Raw genomic sequence first — 13,781 nt, 5'->3', positions numbered from 1 at the left:
ATTTTCATCTGGAAAATCTAGGTTCCAAATAGCCATCTCCTTTGACTATTGTGAAGATTAAATGAGACTAAGTATGCAAAAGTATTTGTGTACAGCCTGGTATACAGACCCTAAATACTCTCTCTCTCTCTCTCTCTCTCTCTCTCTCTCTCACACACACACACACACACACACACACACACACACACACACACACACCTATTTTCTGAGGTCTTTGTCCTATGATCAGATGATACAACATTAAACACTGTCTATTGTAGAGTCTTTAAATGTTTTTGTCTACAGCTGGCCCTGAAAGCTTAACTTTGTGGTTCAGATCCAAGGAACTGGGGTGCATTTTCCTTAAAGCTGGCCTGTCTTTCATGAGCCATCTGGCATCTCTTAAGACATCTGGAACTCACTCAAAGAATAATACAGTTCTGGGAGGCATGTTAAATAGAATTCTGTTTCCTCAGAATGTGAAGCAAATTAAGGCCCAAGGGATATTTGATACAGGAAGCAACAGGGTGCAGCCACACCACAACTTCCTTGCTCCTGGACCCTAAGTTGAGAGCAAAATTTAAGGACTAGAAGCATTGAAAATTTGGAACTCTAAGTCTTAACTTTCTTAAAGTGCAAAAGAGAGAACCATGAACTTTCTTGGGTAGTCCATGACAGCTATACATTAAGCAAAAATAAAAATAAAGTAGGAATAAAATCACCCAACACCATCAACTCAAAGTGTTTGCAGACTACCTGTGGCTTCCATGAAAACTAAACAGTGTCAAAAATAATCTACAGGTCTTTCCCACATCAATTGAATTTTAAAAAGTCACAAAAAATAGTATAGAAACAAATTTAATATCAGTCACCTTTATCTATGGACTCCTTCATCTTGTTTTGCACATCCTCAGTACAATGATGATTTGACAAGACTGAAAAGGCAGTGTGGAATGACTTGCATTTCTTTATTAACTCTTTCATTATCTTAGTTACTCTTCTTGTTGCTGTGACAAAATACCCTAGGAAAATCAAGGAAAGAAGGGCTTATTTTGGCTCACAGTTAGAGAGGACAGACCATCATGACAGGTAAGTTATAGCAACAAGAGTTTGAGGCAGCTAGTTATATTGCATCAAAGGTCAAGAAGTAAAGAATCATGATGAGTGGTCATTTTCAGCTCACTTTCTTCTTTTTATAGAGTCAAGGATCCCACTCAGGAACTGTTCTACCCAGAATAAGGAGGACTTCCCACTCAATTAACCTAATGAAGATAATCTTTCACAGATATCCCCTGAGACCCATCCCTCAGGTTACTCTAGATCTTATCATGTAGGCAATTGAGATTATCTATCACAACTTCCCATCTCCTGAGTAAGGTATACATTTACCAGAACTGTACAAATTCAGATCTTGAGCATGTAGCTTAAGATTAACACTTTTAGAGAACTTCTAAAATTTCCCCTTTGAACATATGCTAGGATATCAGTTTCCCCATCCACCTTCTACAGTTTCTCAGTCATGTTTTTCATACTTCATTGTTTCTATATCTCTGTCCTAAAACAGTCCAAATATTTCTACTACTTCTGTATTGCTCTCTACCTTCAATGCAATAGCCATAGTTCTGATCAATATTATTTAACTGGCTTTCAGTTTTGAATGCATTAATTACAGTGTGTTCTAGGCAGTAGTGACAACAATTTCAATTTTCCTTGTTCACCAGGCAGTTAAGGAAAGACAAATGTCATCAAAATTCTGTGGCAAAGGTAGGGGTAACTGTTAGTTGAACATAGAACTAGACATCAATGTAGCTTATCTAAAAGTTGTCCAGAGAGATTCTGTAAATGTTGTACCTTGGTCAGCATATAGGTTTGACAAAAAGCAGAGGAGGAAAAGATAAAATGATGGGACAGGTGATCTGGGTCAAGTGGACAGTGTGAACCATCTCCAGAATAAGTACTAAGGGAGACCATGACCAGTTGAGGGAATGGTTTCAAGTCAACTATGGAATAAAAAGTATGAGCCTGCATATATGAAAGATCTTTCCAAGGAGTTTATATTTTATCCTATAAAACCATTGTAACCACCAAAGCATTTTATATGTGCAAATGACATTATCACATTTGAACTTTCAGAAGATATTTTATTGTAATTTGAAGAATTTTTTAAACCACCTAAACTGAAAGGAAAGACATCCTTGCAGGAAGCTGCTCCAGTAGCAGAAAGAATCGATGATGCTTGAAGTAAGGCACTGAGAGGAAGGATGGAGACATCAGGAGAGATGAAGCAGGTTTTGGTATGACATTGAATGTGGGCCAAAACTAACTCCAAATTCATCAACTTGTTGGATGATAATGCTAGGTCACTAAGATAAGAAACTAAACAGTAGTAATGTGAAAGAGTAGAGTAAGGACTGATGGACTGAGTTTTGACCTTGTTGTTCTGGGTAGTAAGACTGAAAGTACATAATGATGTGAGACTATTCAAAATGGATCAGACATCGTGGGAGCAGTTTAGACCACTCCATAACATACAGGAGAGTGAGACAATAAGCAGATTGAAGAAGGCACTCATTATGGAGTAGGTAGACAAGAGAAGCCAATGAAAAAGATTAAATATCACCAAAGGAGATATGGAAGCATTCAAGAAAGCAATGAATGAGAGTTTGGAGGAGCATAGCATGGCCATTCAGTCCCATGCTGCAAAGAAATCATCTTTAAATAAGACTAAATTTGTTAACTGGAAATCCATGGAAGTTCCTTGTAGCTGGTAATAATGGTTGAGTCAAGTAATAGTGTAAAACACAATACATGGGAAAAAGGGAACTTGTAACAGTATGCCAACTTTCAAGAGACATTATTAGCATGAATAGTCACTTTATCACTTGCTAAATAATATAGTTTATTGACTTATTTTAAAGAAAAAGTATTTACTTCTAATTGAACCATTTCCTCATTGAGAGAAGAAAATAACACTTCTTACTAGGGGTCTTCAGTATGAATATTTATGCTTTGAAGGATTTTAATGGTATTCCTGAGTAACACAGTCTTAATTAGTTTTTCTGGTAGATGTTTTCATTGTTCCTCATGACTGTCAGTCAGATTTTAGCAGCCATCAATCAGTCTGTGTCTAGGTACCCTTTCTAATCTGCTATTCAGTTTAGCCTTCAGCAAAACTGGATATTGACAGAGTGATCTATTTTGAGAATAAATTTTTAATATAGGTGTTCAGAAACACATCAGTAATGCTCTAATTGTGAGGTAATCGGTTTTTATTTATTAAATAAAAATTGCAAAATATGTGATCAATCTCTATGCCTTTTTGCTAACCTTCCCCACACACATTCCATTTTCATTCATCCTTTCCTTGAATCCTTTATTTTCCAAGGTAACCACTAAGCAGTAGTGGTAAGAAAAGAAATGAATAAAGGACCACCTCACCCAGGAAAAGATACTATCTCACAAGGAAGCTCAGAAAGCAATAGGATTGCTGTCCTGCCAGGAAAAGGCATAAAACGTCAGCAGAATGGGCAACACCAAAAAACTTACCATTCTAAGGAGCACTGCAATTTTTTTCTTCTATTATTTATGTCTTCTTGTCCTCTGCCCAACATTCTTCTGAACTCCTAATACTTTTGGTAAACTGTTTTTTTAAGTGTTTCAAAATAATCTGTTATTTATATTCTTCTGCAAGTCTTTCTGACTCTTAATTCCTCTACACCCAAAAGGTAGCAGGCAAGTTTTAAAACCTCAGAAAGACAAGTAAAGATGAGCATTTTGCCTTTGCTTGCTTGCTTGCCTACTATGTGCTGAGGATAAACTCAAGACCTGGCCTAAAATAAGAAAATGTTACAGAGCTAAACCCTGGTCACTGTTTTAAAACATAGATTCCATGATTATTTAGCTGTACTGATACTAACAGATCGGTGGACAATTGCTATTGAAAAGAAGATATCACACTGTGTAGGGCTTCCCAGGGAGGTGTCAATGTGGTGTAGGACAAAAGGGAAGATGGGCAAGAGCCTGTTACTATGATTTTTGTGGAAACCAAGGTAAGCAAGCTCAAGATTAGCTGGTTTGAATAACTCCCCTGAACTCTGGAACTTTGGTGGCTGTCCCTGGTTTCCTGGTCCCTTATCCCAGGATGAAAAGTCAAAGGAGTAGTGGAGTCCTGAAGGTATTTGTAAAGGCTTTTGTCTAGTTGGATTGCTCACATTCAACTGAGTTTTCTACTGTGCCTGGTAATTAGCTACCCTAAGAAGGGCAAGATTGTAATGGTTAGTGTTAACTGTGAGTCTAATAGGCTCTAGAGTTTGGGAGATGGGCTTTTTGCCAGGTCTGTGAGGATCATCTTGGTTATTTTCATTGATGAAGGAAGATCCTCCTTGACTGTAGGTGAGACCCTTCCCTGCACTGGGGATTTGAGACTGGAGAAAATTGGGAAAGCAAGCGGAGCACTGGCATGCATTTCTTGCTTTTTACTCCATAACTATGGATGCAATTTGACCAGACGCTATCTGTTCCTGTTGCCTTGCCACCACCATGACAGACTGAACCTTGAACTGAGTCACTTCAAACCTATTATCTCTTAAATTACTTTAGTCAGGGTAATTTCTCACAACAACAACCATCAAAGAATCTAAGACAAAGGCATTAACCATGAATACAAGACTCTTGTTTCATAAAAGAAATTAAATGATTTACAAAATGTTTTACAATTCATCTACATGAAGAAAGGCAGATCCTTCCTAGACCTTAACCACATAAGAGTTAATAAAAATATAAGATCAGTAATAGAAAGCCTAGTGGCTTCTGAAAAATAAACTGCACCTGCCAACTAAATATAAGTTTGTTACCCACAAGCAGTGAGCTGAAAAGGTTTATGCTGAATGATACCTCAATGGAAGAAAACACTCCTGAGCAATAGCTCCTTGTCAGAATCATATGGGCCATGACAGTGGAAAGAAATTCAAACACTCACTCCATTTTACTAAAGCTTCAAATCCTTTTTTATTTCTAGGTCAGGGCTATATGTGGCAAGCATGGATTGTATCTAACCTTGACCCTGCTGGAAACATTGCTTAACCACCAAGATTTGGGTTACCAAGGTGAAATAAAGTAAGTTGAAATTTGAGGTTTGCATCCCACCAAAATGAAAATATGGTAAAGTCCTAACTCTCAATACAATTCTAGGGACTGAGGACTTTGAAGGTCCACCTTGAGAGAAATAGTATCTTTCCAAGAAAATAAGACATTAAGGCCTCCTTCTCTCTACCAGAGAAATACACCGCAAGAAGTAGATAGCCATCTACAAGTCAGAAATAAACCTTTTTGTCATCTCAAACCCATGAGAAAAAAAAGAAAGAAAAAGCAATGTCTGATGTTAGATACTTTAGTCACTATGCTGTGCTATTTGTGGAACTATGAAAACTCCTTATCCCCATTGCCTTCTAATAGGATGCCAAACACAGAGATCTGCTTTTAGAGAACAAGTTTCACATGGGAACCAGTAAATTTCAATCGCTTGACAGCCAGGTTAAAGAGTGTTTTATTAAGACCAAAAGGGGCTGGCAAAATGGCTCAGTTGGTAAAGGCCTTTACTGCTAAGCCTGATGACCTGAAGTCAGTTCCTGATGGAATGAGAGAATCCCACATGGTAGAATGAGAGAGCCCACTGTCCAAAGTTACCATCTGACCTCCACACATGTGCATGCAAACATTTACTAAATAAATAGATGTATTTATTTTAAATATTTAAGACAAAAATTTATCAGAAGTTGTAGAAACACAAATTAGGAAGCCTCTCCTTTCAACCCTTAAGAACCACCATGGCCTATACTTGCCATTCCTCCTGAAACAGCTGAATAGTAGGACCAAACAGTGTTAGAGAGGTTGAGAATCAAGCATCACCATCAAACAACAATTATTAAGAAAGGAAAACAAAGTTTGTTGCAGAGGAAAGTAGAAAGCTAACAGACCGGAACCTTCAATTAGTTGGAATAAGACAGACTTGGAGGTTAGGAAGAGCAAGGAGGATATAGCATACCTTACCAAGAGTATGGAACATATATCCCCAAGGACATCCCCTGGAGATGTTCAGGAACTGTTTTCAAGGCTTCTTTTAGGTACTGGCTTATGTATGAAATTAGAAAACTGCTCAAAGCACCAGAAAGGAAAAAACAGAAAACCTCTTAGGGATCACACAATCTGTGTGGGCTATACTAATTACTTTACTCAGACTTCTATCCCCATGCTTTTCCCTTTACCTGCTTTCCTTTCCTTTGCTCTATGAACCTCCCAACTTCTGTTTTAAATGTTTTATATAAATATACATTCTGCACTGAGCTTAAACCCTCCCTTAACTTCCAATAAGTGAAGTATCATTGATTTAACATGCTATATTCATTACCATATTGTGATAAACAATAAACTACAGTACCATAGAGCAAGCAGATTCTGTACTCAGTTCTGTATCCCAAATGTCTAAAGCATTAAATATTTATGATGATAACTGTTTATGGACTTGAACTGAATTAGAAGAGAAGTTATCTCAAAATAGCTCATGGTCAAACTTATGTGTGCCTTTCCCAACCTTCTCAACAACAACAACAACAACAACAACAACAACAACAAATCACATTCATGGTACCAAATGCTCTAAGAGCACCTAGTCACCTTATTTCCTAGCACTCTTTAGATCATGGCTTTATTTGTGTGGTTTCTTAATTGACATCTACACAATGATCACAAGAAACATAGCTGCCCTCCTCATGCTAAATGGTTGCAGCATCTAACCTACAATGTGGCTCAAGGTAGGTACACAGTGTGTATTTGATAAGCTTGATGATTCATTTGTTTAAAAAACATTTTCCAAGAACCAGCAATATGCCATTATTCTAGATACTAGGAGTACAGCTAGGAGGAAAGCAAAGCCCCATCCTTATGAAGGTATAATCTAATTGGAATGAGAAATCAATTTAAAATATAAGGCACAGTCAGGCAATGGTGGAACGTGACTTAATCCTAGTACTTGGGAGGCAGAGGCAGGCAGATCTCTGAGTTCAAGGCTAGCCTGGGCTACAAAATGAGTTCCAGAACAGCCAGGGCTTCACAGAGAAACCTGGTCTCAAAAAAACAAAAATCAAATAAAATAAGATATATGGCATATCACAAGGTCATAGGAGCAATAAGGAAAAATAAATTAGGTGAAGGTTTTGCAAAGATCAGTGAATAAGTGAATGAGTTTGAGCCCAACCCAGTGGATGAATTTCTATGGACCAGTTTTGTAATGAGCATATCCATAGAGATGGTTAACCTACAAAGAGCAGAAAAACTAGTTAGGAGCAGACTAGAAACCAAAAGGAGATTCTCAAAGTGGCTCTAGTCTAAAGGGAAAAAAAAAAACCTCAAAAGCACCAAAGTTGATATTATACATAGGACATAGGAAAGACCCCATTGATATTGTTGATTAACAACTAATTCAGAACAAGTATTGCAGGGATCTCGAATATAAGAGCAGAGATTTGCCTTCTTTGACCTTAGAACATTCTAGGATTTCAAAACCATGAGAATCAAAAGAAAAATGTGTTTATAAGAGATAAACCTATTTCATTTTTAAACCGTCATTGGCTAAAGCTTCGTCTGTGAATTAAACCCATTCCATTATGGGCTTTGTATGCAAACCCATATCCTTAAGAGATTAAAGATGCAATTTAGGCACACATTTTAGGAGCTGAATTCTCGAATCATTATCCTAGTACATATTGTCCATTAATCTATGTTCAATTGGAAAGCCATTTGGAATGTGGCTGTCTGCTAATTAGCAGGATTCTAGTGCTGAGCTGCTTCCTGATTAAATGTCCTTTAGAATCAATAAAACATCAGGAGGGATTGTGGTGATGTGGGATTAGCCCCATCTAGCCAAATAAAATGAGTTGCATTCCCTTTTTAAACTAGCATGTTGTAAGAGCTGATGAGAGGGGCAATTTCGCCAGCCCTGAAACAAAATTGTGGGGTTTTTGTTGTTGTTGTTTCTTACATAATTTTTTTAAACTCTGAGGTTTCATTTTTATTTTCCCATTTTTCTAACAATTAGCAGGGACATTAGTGAATGACTGCCAGGATAAGGCGATTGTGAGGAAGACTCTATTACGATTTCTAATCTCCACTCTGAATCATCCTTATGTAAAATGAGCTCAGGTTGTGTTGGATAGAAATTATTATCCCTGTTCTTGGCCAGGGAGATGGAAGTCAGAATTCACATTTAATGTTTCTATGTGACTTTGTAATAAATGGTAATTAAGGAGGGCAGAGCAAGAACAGGAGGCAATCTAATACTCTAAAATTGTATTGGCAAAATTAAATGCTTCATACCAGTTTAGAACACACGTGCACAAGCCAAATTGTGTTGGGGGAGGAGATAAATAATGAAGCTGCTATGGAGGCTTTCCTTGAGTAGAGCAATTGACATTACCACAAGTAGGACTTAGAGTACACATCTGGCCCATTATTGAAAATAGAGTTAGGTTGGAAAGGACTTTTTGCTAATCCTGGCAACAAGCAGAGATTTTGGGAAGATAAAGGAAGCATGGGGTGTCTTATTCAGCAATGGTTTTTTTAAGGGGAATAGAAAAAGTGTTACACAAAGAACTATTAGAGGTGTGCTGTGGTCTGCCCATTGGCTCAGTGTTAGACAGCAAATCCAACTTCCCATTCTACATTCTAATGATAATGGCAGTGCTAATAAAGTTGTTACTGTTTATAGAGAACATTTGTAGAACTTAGGCAATTCCAAGCAATATTTCAAGTGCTCTATTAAATATTAACCCTTTTAATTCCTGCAGCAGCTCCACAAGGTAGGTATTATTCTACTTTTCAAATGAGGAAACTGAGGCATGGAGAGCCCAAAAATTGTAAGTACCTGATAAATGAACTCATCAGGAAGGCTGAGTTGATGCAGATTCCCCAGTTCCAGTCCTAGGCCATAACCACTGTACTGTAGTCACTTTCCTTCAGGTTCTATGGTTATGAAAAACTTGTGTGGCGCTGGTCCAGGGTCTTTGAATAGACTGGGTGCTGGAGTTCATCCTTGGGTCTGGTACTGGACACAGTGTGGAATATGAGGAGTCTATCTGGAAGAATTTCTCTTTGCTGGCACTTAAACTTTGGATTTCCATCCCAGAATCTATGGTTTTTATTATAGCAGCCTGTTGTGGTCTATGTGTGCTCTAATAACACAGCTCCATAAGCCACAAATACCATTTTCTCACAATTCTGGAGGCTGGGAATAGTTTTCTCACTGTACCCTCACATGATAAAAAGGATGAAGGGTCTGTTTTAAGAAAATCAGTCCAGTTCCTAAGGATTTTGCTCCAGGACCTAAACCTTCCAAAGGTTTTACCAATATATCATGTGTAAGGATTTCAACTGAGGGGGACATAAATATATGAGATTACCCTAGGAAACTTTTGCACCTTACTTGCTAAATGTCTCCTCTGACAGGCATATTTTGTGCCCTTCAGTGAGAGTTAAGAATTACAGGATTCTGAACAGAAGATTGAAATTCTCAAATCCAGGCATACCATTTCTACCTGGCAATTTTAACAGAACTGCCTGCTCTGTGCCGTCCTGGCTGAGAATGGTCAGATCTGCATTAACTAACCTTGTGAGCCATGAGAAACAGAAGCAGCCCAGCAGTACAAGAAGTAGAAGCCTTGCAAATCTGGCTTATCACACCCTGGTGCTAAGATCAAAGTGAACAGATTGGGGGTGAAAAAAAGCAGCTGGTTCAGGTGGATATTCAGAGCTCTTTTTGACTATATGAGGTTTCCAGAGGAATGTGCTTCCCAGAACTAGCTCCATTGAGATTACAAAGGTGCACTATAAACTAGCCCATGTTTTGATTTTTCAGTGTTGGGGTTTAATTTTTTTTTTAATATCAGAGGATATTATATAAAAAGGTGCCTGCTTTGTAGCCCCTAAACAGATGGAAAAAATTAAGGCAAAACTCACAGATATTACTAAAATTGTGGGTACTTCATTTATGTGTCAAAATCAAAAATGAATAGTCACCACTCAAAACCTAGTGGGATGTGGGGGAATCAGCAATCTACCTGTCCCGGGATTTTGAGGAAGTTTACCAGGCAGAAGATACATGCTACCTTCCTCTTGGTTGAGAGACCACAGACACATCTTCCCACACTACAAACATGAAGTGGTACTGCTGAAGCACTACCCTCCATCCATATAGCCCTTATCTGTACCTGTTCTGAGAACATGTCTCTGAAATTGTAGCTGAAGTTTTTCTGTGTCCCGCTCCGTCCTCAGTCACTCAGACTCAAGTAAACAAACAGAGGCTTATATATTAAAACTGCTCAGCCATTAGCTCAGGCCTACCACTGACTAGCTCTTACATTTAAACTCAGCCCGTTTCTGTTAATCTATGTTGCCACATTTTCAGTGGCTTTACATGTGTGTCATTACATGCTGCTCCCTGGGTAGGAGCTGCCATCTCCTGACTCAGCCTTCCTCTTCCCAGAATTTTTTTTTTTTTTTTGTCTGCTTATCCTGCCTATACCTCCTGCCTGGCTACTGGCCAATCAGTGTTTTATTAAACCATGTGCAAAAGCATTATCCCACAGCATTTCCTATTTTTTGTTTAATTAAAAAGGAAGGTTTTAACTTTAACATTAAATAACAGAGGAAAGAGTTGGGCTGAGCAGAGCAGGAAGTGGAAAGCCTAGATTTAGCATTTGCATCTGGCAGTGCCATTCCCTGAAAGTTAAGTTGTGTCAGTTGGCACAGAGTCAGATGGTAGCTGTATGCACTAATGAGAATATGGATTATGACATATGATAATAGTATCTTGTATCCAACAAGTATGTAGAGGGTAGCCCGTGTGCAGCTTAGGAAGAAGCATCTGAGATGCCAAGAATGCACAGGAATTTTCATCTGTCCCTTGTCTGCAAGCCTCCAGGAACAATGAGCAGTACTATGGAAACCAGGAAACTATATGTTTGGTTATGCTATATGTAGACAAATTCTCATTTGATGGTGGTGAATACAGAAAAAAAATTCAACATATAAAGCCTGCTTTAAAGGAGTACTGTTAACCTAAAAGATAATTTTAAAAAGAAAATTTAAAACTCTAAAATAAAATAAGCACCATAGAACATGGGAAAGAAAGCATAATCCTATGTGCTCTAAGTTTTAATAACACTTTGAAAATATTTCTGCTCTAAAAACTAGAAAAGTTTGAGAAATTATTGTGGTTCTCTTAAAGATGCAAAAGCCATGGATCCTGTTGATATGAATTAGAAAGTGATAAAGAGATAAGAATAGTGATAAAAATGAAGCTTAAAAAGCATTATAGATGATTAGATAAAATCATGAAAAACTTGGAGAAGTATGGGTGATTTCAAGGAACCAGCAACTTCTCAAGGAGAATTAAAGTCACTAGGAATCAATAAAAATAGTAAATATACAAAAGGAACACAGGAGAAAAATCTAATATTTTATGTCAAAATTAAGGGACTCCTACAGAATCTACCCAAAAATAACTAGGGGGAAAAGATAGAGACTACTAGACATACAAATAGAATAGAGACTCAACCTAAAGTGACTTGGCATCATTGGAAAGTAGGAACAAAAATAGAGAAATAAAATAAAATGAAAAAGTCTTCACTATGGCAGCCTTTTCTTCTGATATAACAAAAGACTCTGACTTTCTCTGCTGTATTTTTTAAGTGTATTTAGCTGAAAGTATTAGAGACTGAAAATCCAAAATCAGGTAGCTTCATCACCCTGGCCTCTGGTGAGTGCCTCTATGCTTGAGTCACAATGTAACAGATGGCATTATGGCAGAAATACATGCAAACTCAGAGACTGCATGGCAGGACAGAAAGCCATTGAGTTGGAAGAGTAGTGTTATTTTTATAACAACCAATTGTAAGGGAATTTACCAGAATCCCTTGAGAACTACATTAATCTCTTCCAAGGGTAACAGTCCTAGTGCCTAATAACTTTCCTCTATACTCCACCTCACAAGGATTTTACCACCTCAATATTGTCATGCTGCAGAATGAAGGTCTAGTATATAAGCCCTAAGGTGACCCACACAAGCCATTCCCAAAGGCTTGCAGCAACTAAAGAAACTTTACAGAGCTGGTGAGAAAGAGCCTCATGATATAAATTGAAATAACTGAATCTAAGCTAAATTAAGAAAAAGAATGTACCCATGTGTTTGTATATTACAATGAAAATTTGTATTATAAAGACAAACAGAATTTGCCAAAGATCTTTACTGAAAAATAAAATAAAGAGAAATTAAATAAGGGATAAAATCAGACTGATCTCAGACTTCTACAATAGTTAGTGTTAGTAGACACTGAAAGAATGTCCATAATTTCAAAGTGAAAAACATGGATGTGAAACTAAGTTCTATGACCTTCCCCCTTGTGAATCTAGAGTCAGATTCATTAGCCTGTGTCTCAGAGTAAGTAGTTTACATATCTTACATAATGATTATCTCCATGAGAGGAAATAATGAATAAAAGGTACCAAGAACACTCTCTGAAATCTATTAAGGTGAAAAATACAGTTGAATTTGGAACATGTTGTTGCTGTTTGAGAAAGAGTTTCATGTAGCACGGGCTGGTCTGGAACTTGCTATGTATCTGAGGATGACTTTGAACTCCTGATCATTTGTCCCTACCTCCCAAGTGTTGTCATCACAGGTACACAACACTATGATCCTTAGAGATCAAATTTAGTACCTCATGCCTGCTAAGCAACCACTCTACCCACTTAGCTATACCCCCAGTCTGGAACTAAAATATGAAACCAAGTCTTCCTGAATCTAGAATCAGGGTCAAAGTCTTTGTTCTCTAGCTGGAAGGTGAAAGCTTGGTCCATAATTTTGTTATTACAATTACTAGTACCTGATATTACAGTGGTAACCATTGAATGGCTCTTTGAAGGTTGAGAAATGTAAGAGAAAAAGAAAAGGGAAATATTTAGTCAAAAAATCTTAAGAAATGTATTGATCACATAAGTCCTATATGCTTTTTATATCAGACAAGCCCAAGTTGAATACTTAGGACCACCTAAGTATTTGCCAGCTTCTCCTCCCCCCATTCTCAGTATATAATCAAGAAAAAGTGGAAAACTTCTAACAGTGTTTTATCTGGGGCCTTGTCTCCTGCATTTTCTCTGTTTATGTACTCATTACTCATCAGTGTGTGTGTGTGTGTGTGTGTGTGTGTGTGTGTGTGTGTGTGTGTGTGAGTGTGTGTGTGTGTGCCTGTAGGGATCAGAGGGAAACATGTTTGGGAATCAATTCTCTACTTCCACAGTGGATTCTTGGGGTCAAACTCAGGTTATTGGGCTCATAGTGCAAGGTCCTTTACTCTGCCCCTTCTCTTCTATTTGGTATCTGGGAGAACTTGGCCTGATATTTCCTCACAGTTCTGAAAAATAAATGGAATGCAGTCTGTGAGTATCAGTAGATCTGGGCTCTTGGTTGTGTTTTATTGTCAAAAGTTTGGAAGATGGTCTAAGCATATTCCTACTCTTCCTAATAGTGTCTAAAAAGAAACAGTGAAGAAAATTAAAACATTAATCTATTGCACTCTACTTGCAGACCTGAGCTAATACTTGATGCTTAAATGATTATTAACCCATGAAAGCTTCTTCTCCTCCAGCTTCTCTTTACCATTGTAGGCCTGATATGTAGGCCACCTTGTTTTCTAATGGTATTATTGAACATTATGCTTTATCTCTTTCTCACATGGAGCTCTGGAGGACAC

General features: G+C 37.7%; 1 protein-coding gene across 1 annotated transcript in view; it reads left to right on the top strand.

Annotated features, from left to right (window-relative positions):
- Positions 1-13,781, top strand: part of C2H1orf87 (chromosome 2 C1orf87 homolog) — a 75,325-nt gene that overhangs the window by 45,638 nt on the left and 15,906 nt on the right. Inside the window, exon 7 of the mRNA XM_036180085.1 lies at positions 4,997-5,094. Within this exon, the coding sequence (XP_036035978.1) occupies positions 4,997-5,094 (98 nt within the window). The remainder of the gene's footprint in view (positions 1-4,996; positions 5,095-13,781) is intronic.

This window comes from Onychomys torridus, chromosome 2 (assembly GCF_903995425.1).
Source record: "Onychomys torridus chromosome 2, mOncTor1.1, whole genome shotgun sequence".
Classification (NCBI taxonomy): domain Eukaryota; kingdom Metazoa; phylum Chordata; class Mammalia; order Rodentia; family Cricetidae; genus Onychomys; species Onychomys torridus.
The sequence above is the reverse complement of the archived record's forward strand: the minus strand, read 5'-3'. Positions and strand labels throughout refer to the sequence as shown.